The sequence below is a fragment of the Fukomys damarensis genome, unplaced genomic scaffold (genome assembly GCF_012274545.1).
Source record: "Fukomys damarensis isolate Sample0158 unplaced genomic scaffold, DMR_v1.0_HiC HiC_scaffold_24, whole genome shotgun sequence".
In the NCBI taxonomy this organism is placed as follows: Eukaryota; Metazoa; Chordata; class Mammalia; order Rodentia; family Bathyergidae; genus Fukomys; species Fukomys damarensis.
The window spans coordinates 71,392,747-71,398,171 of NW_022900936.1; the positions used below are offsets into that span (position 1 = coordinate 71,392,747).

Below are 5,425 nucleotides of genomic sequence, written 5' to 3' on the forward strand. Positions count from 1 at the left end.
GGGTTTTGACTTCCTACCCTTAAAGATAAGGATGCTGTACCTTGCTAGTGCAGGGAGTGCATCTTTCATACAGGAGTCTCTCGTGCTTTTAAGAAACAGCACAAAAGAAGTGGAAATTAAAACAATGCTGAGATTCCATCTCTAGAAAGAATGGCTGCTATCAACCAATAACAGTGGGCAGTGAAGAAAAAGGAACCCTTCTCCACTGTTGGGAGTGTAGACTGATGCAACCACTGTGGAAATCAGTGTGATTTCTCAAAAAACTAAAACTAGGGCCGGGGATTTAGCTCAGCGGTTCCGATGCCTGCCTTGCAAGCACAAGGACCCAAGTTCAATCCCTGGTACCAAAAAAAAACTAAAACTAGAAGTACCATTTGACCCAGTTATTCACCTTCTTGATATCTTCCCAAAGGAATTAAAAGCATCTCACCACAGAAGTATATATGCACCCATGTTTATAGCAGCAGTGTGTGATAGCTAAATCTTGGAAACAGCCCAGATGCCCCGCAATTGACAAGTGGATAAAGATGTGGTTTTTTCTTTGAGTTTATTGGTAAAGATGTTTTTTTTTATACCATGGAGCACAACTCTGCCATCAAGATGGGCTTCTGACATTTATAGCTAGACAGCTAGACCTTGAGACCATAGTCTTTTTTTTTTTTTTTTTTTTTTTTTTTTTTTTTTTTTGGTACTGGGGATTGAACTCGGGTCCTTGCACTTGCAAGGTGGGCGGCAGCAACCACTGAGCTAAATCCCCAGCCTGAGACCATAGTCATAAGTGAAATAAATCAGACAGACAAAGGTAAGTACTGCAGTTTCTCTAGTGAGAAACCAATAGTAATAAGGCCTAAAAAGTATAATAGATGTTCGGAAATGGGAAGCAAATGTTCAAATGGGAAAGGGGAACAAGGGAAGGAGGGAGAAAGGAAAGGATAAGGAAAAGTTAAAGTAGAAGGAAAAAATGGAAACAAAGCTTTAGTACTCGGGGAGGGGAGGGAGGTGCAAGGGCAGGGACAAGAATGAAATAAAATTTATTTAAAAACAAAGAAATAGCACAAAGGTGGAAGTGATCTTGCATCTTCTGTCTACAAGGTCAGACCAAGGCACAGTTGAGACCACCAAGGCAGGTAAAGTCTAAGCAACATGAATTTATTGCCATCTGGGTGCAGATGGGCCAACATCAAAAAGACTGGCACTGAGAGGAGGGTATGTCCAGTTGTTATAGAGGACTTCAGATAGAAAATTTTAGAGTCCCATGGGTGATGGGCCTGGGACTGGCTGATAAACGGGGCAGCAGGCACACTTAAGTCTCTTGTGGTCTTCATAGAATCAGTTTTCTTGCAGCTAAGTGGGGCAGCGGCTGGCTCCGTTATCCTATGCTCCTGTGGATATGGTTAGGTTTGCTTGGGCAGGGGTCCAGCTTGGGGGTCTGTCACTGTCTTTCAAATGTTTTTAATCCAAAATAGTTAACATGCCAGGGTGGTGGATTAATAACTCCTACAAAAGCCATGTGAAGACAGTGGCAGAAGTTGGCCTCCAACTTGTGGCAATCCTCCTGCCTCTGTCTTCCAAGTGCTGAGATTACAGGAATGCACCATCATGCCCAGCTCGTTTGTTTTTTGTTGGTGGTACCAGGGATTGAACTCCAGACCTTTTAAAACTTTAAAGCCAAGGCTGGCCTAAAACTTGTGATCCAAGTTCCTCCCAGATACTGGGATTGCAGGCCTGCACCACCATGCCCAGCTCTTAAGTATAAGATTTAACAATTTAGATGAGGTACCTACCCAGTTTCATAAAGAAAATAAATGGTGGCCACCAGTAGCTGGCAGTGGGGGACATGGCAAGTTAGTGCTTTATAGATCAGAGTTTTAGTTTTATAAAACAGATTTAGAGAGGTGGTGGCCACATATTAAATATACTTAATGCTACAGAACCTCACTCAAAAACATGCCTAGCGTATGTGAGACCCTCGGTCCAATCCTCAGTGCCGCATAAATGAAAGGCTGGAAATACAGCTCAGTGGTAGTACATGCTAGTTTAATCCCCGGTACTGGGGAAAAAATCTTAACTCTTTCTAGCCAGGATCATGAGAGAAACCCCTAAATAAAAAGGTCAAATATTCAATTCGGTAGAAAGCACAGTCCATGGTAAACATACAGTCACTCAGTAGGTCCTCCAAACCAGACCATGGAGCCAGGTGCTGGTACACACATCATTCAGGCATCCTAGAAGCTAAGGGCTGGACTACCAGTGTGAGGCCAGCCTGGTCAATGTAGGTCTCAAAAACATGACCAGACAACGAGGGAAGCACTTTTATTATTTCAAGTCCAGAGAGCAGTCACCTGCCTGATGTCCCAAGATCCGCTCGAGTTTGCCTAGACACAGAGCCAGGCTGTAAGCCGTGGCCTCACAGCAGAGGGAGACTATTCCTGGCAGAGCCCCAGGCGCTGCAGGGTCCTGGAGAAATACTGGGGTAGCGGTGCCTGCAGCTCAACAGGTGCAACAGTGGGCCTGCTGCCTGGAAGGAGCAGACGATGCAGGTGCAGGTGCAAGGGCAGCTGTGCAGCCTGGGTGGCGGTCAGGCAGAGGCATCTGAGGAGGGCGTCATCCAGGGCCTGGTGGGAGAGGCAGGGCACACTCGCCAGTCCAGCTCCAGGCTGCACACTTTCTGCTCCCTCCTGTCTGCCAAGCTGCAGCGGCATCCACCTCCCTGCCCAGCACACATTCTTACTGTTATGGGCAGGGTCGGGTTCAGCAGATCCTTTCTCCTGGGCACACAGCTCAACCCCATTACCCAGCCCACCTCTCAGCCTGGTGAGACCACGTGATAGCTTGCCAGAAAGCGAGCAGAGGTATGCATGTCTGAGACCCTGTGCACGTGACAGACCCCATCTGGCTGGACGGCCACAGCCTGGGTCTCTGTGAACAGCTGGAGCAAAGCCTACAGCTGCCCCAACCCCAGGTTTGCTGGTCTTAACAGAAGGGGCACACCACTGTGTGAGACTGGGGTGTTGGGGTTACTGTTAAGAGCAGATGCAGGTACCCTAATATATACAACTCCTTCAGTCCCTTGTCCCAAACAGATTCAAAGGATGGCAGATTTAGAAGGGGGCAGGGGGAGTCAGCACCTTCAACTCCCTTACTGAATAGACGGACAGCACAAGCTGTCATCTGCCTCAGCCGAAGTAAGAGGAATCTACCAAGCTTAGGTGCAGAGAGGGCCACCTCCCCATCCCCAGCCACCCTTGTCCCAGTCCCTGCCTGGAAGGGGCAGGTGGCCTTGGATACCTGTCTTTGAGGCTTGATGCTCTCGGCGGGCAACAGAAAGCGCTGGCCCAGGACCATTCCCACACGAGCAGAATAGGTGTGGTCCCCAAGCACAGGGCAGAGCTGTAGCATCATGTGCACCTGCAGCTGACTGGAGAATGCTGGTGACAGGACAGATGGCGGTGTCCCTCTTCCTTCTCTATTCTCAGGTCACTTGGAAGTGGTGAGACCACTCTGCCTCCACAGTGGGGCACAGCGAAGGTCAGGAGCAGCACAGCTGCAGACCACGGGCCTGGGGCTGTACCCCTGGGCGGCTGAAGCTGCTCCTTCCTCCAAGGTGCTGAGCTGTGGCATGGGACTCTGGAGTGGTCATCTCTAGGTGGGCCTGGCCATGTTCCCATGGGTCCCTCAGATGCTCCCCAGGCTGCTGCTGAGTCCCCCTCTCCCTCCCTCCCCGAGCCAAGAATTGTTCTAAAGGCTGCCTGGGCTCCAGACCCACCTGTGAGGGGCTGCAGCTGGATCAGGGCACAGCCAGAGCCTGTGGCCATCACACGGAAGTGGCTAAGGGTCCTCTTGACACCCTCTAGGATGTCCCTTCGGGATGGGGACTTCACAGGAACCACCTACAGAACCAGTAAGAATGAGCAAGGCTCACACATTCCGAGGGCAACACCCTCCTATGCCCTGTACTTGGGACAGGCTGCCCATGTAGTGTGACACACACAGAGGGACCTGCCCCCGTCCTGCTGGACCTGGACTCACAACATGGACACCACCAATGTGCTTCAGTGTCAGCGCTGCGCGGATCTGCCCCTCAGAAGCAGCTGGGACCCCATTGGTAACAGCCCTGGGAAAGGAGCAAAGGAGTCAGAGTGGTCTGTGGGAACCGTCCCACTGTCCGAGGGGCTGCTCAGCACCTCACCAGTAGGTTGCTGTGGGTCTGTGGGCTCTCCGGGAGTGGATGAAGAACTTCTGGAGGCGGCTTGCTGTCTGGGGACAACTGGAGAGGAGCACAAGACCAGAACTCTCCCTGGAAAAGGGATAGATCATGCCAAGTTACAGTCCCTTGGGCTCAGGCCCAGAGAGATACCAGGAAGGAGCACAGACCTGCTCAAGGCCCAACAGTAACACCAGGCCTACAATCCAAATGGCTAAGAAGATAATGTGTTTCTCATTTGCCCTGTCCCCAGGGAGCTCAGAGCCAAAAGTCCTAACGATTACTGCCAGCTGCCGAGTGTCTGCCATACATTACCTATCTGTCAAGAGTGAAATCCCCACCCTGTCACTCACTTCCCAGGTGCCCGGACAACCTGGAGCTCCTGCTGCCTGAGCCCCAGGGACTGGCTCAGCTCCGGCAACACAGAGAGCAATGTCAGCTCTCCTGGTTTTCCTGGAAAAGGAGAGGGGAAAGGATGGGCCACTCTCAGAGGCCAACTTGTCCTCTCACACCTACGTGTATTCGCCACCCCTCCCTCAGAGACAGCAGACCCTTCGCTGCGCTCCTTCCCCCACCGCTGCCCGTGTACCTGTCACCGGCAGACCCTGTGGCTTGTTCAGCGTCACTAGGGGTCCTGAAAAACAGTATTGCATGGCCATCAACAAAAGCGCCAGCAAACCTGTATGCAAGACTGACCCACGATGACCCTCAGACGTGAGTGGACCCCACTGGGCACATGCCAAGCTCACTGACACCTCTGGGCCTTTTACACTTGCTTCTTCCTCTGTCCCTGTCACTGCCTGGCCGCTCCATATCATCCTGGCCCCGGGATAATGTGTGCCCCTCGCAGAGTCTTTGCCATCCTAGCGGCTGTCTGAGCTTCATCAGAACACTGGTCACTAGTAACTTATTTTCTGATTAATCGAAACATCAATTTCAGTAGAATATTGGCTCCCCGAGCGCAGGACTCTCTTATCCCTTCCAGCACTGAGCAGCCCACCTAGAAAATGACCGGGACGATACACATATTCAACAAACAGTGCAGAAAAACGGACAAGTCACTAAACGCACACTGGGCTCAAGCTCCTTTCCTCTAAGCCTTACGGCGGGCTGCATACCGAGCCCCTCTGCCTGGCAGCCTAGAAGAACCGGACGATCGCAGACAGGCTCGGCCGCGAAGGCAGCAGCCAAGCGGGGCCCCGGTCTCACCTCTCCTCTCCA

General features: G+C 51.5%; 1 protein-coding gene across 1 annotated transcript in view; it reads right to left on the minus strand.

Moving 5' to 3' along the window:
- Positions 1–2,020: 2,020 nt before the first annotated feature.
- The window catches only part of Rpusd3 (RNA pseudouridine synthase D3), a 3,767-nt gene continuing 362 nt past the window's right edge, over positions 2,021–5,425 (minus strand). Inside the window, exons 2-9 of the mRNA XM_010619645.1 lie at positions 5,414–5,420; positions 4,794–4,838; positions 4,558–4,657; positions 4,190–4,297; positions 4,030–4,114; positions 3,767–3,890; positions 3,289–3,428; positions 2,021–2,615 (exon numbers count right to left, since the gene is read on the minus strand). Of these exons, the coding sequence (XP_010617947.1) occupies positions 2,424–2,615; positions 3,289–3,428; positions 3,767–3,890; positions 4,030–4,114; positions 4,190–4,297; positions 4,558–4,657; positions 4,794–4,838; positions 5,414–5,420 (801 nt within the window). The 3' untranslated portion in view covers positions 2,021–2,423. The remainder of the gene's footprint in view (positions 2,616–3,288; positions 3,429–3,766; positions 3,891–4,029; positions 4,115–4,189; positions 4,298–4,557; positions 4,658–4,793; positions 4,839–5,413; positions 5,421–5,425) is intronic.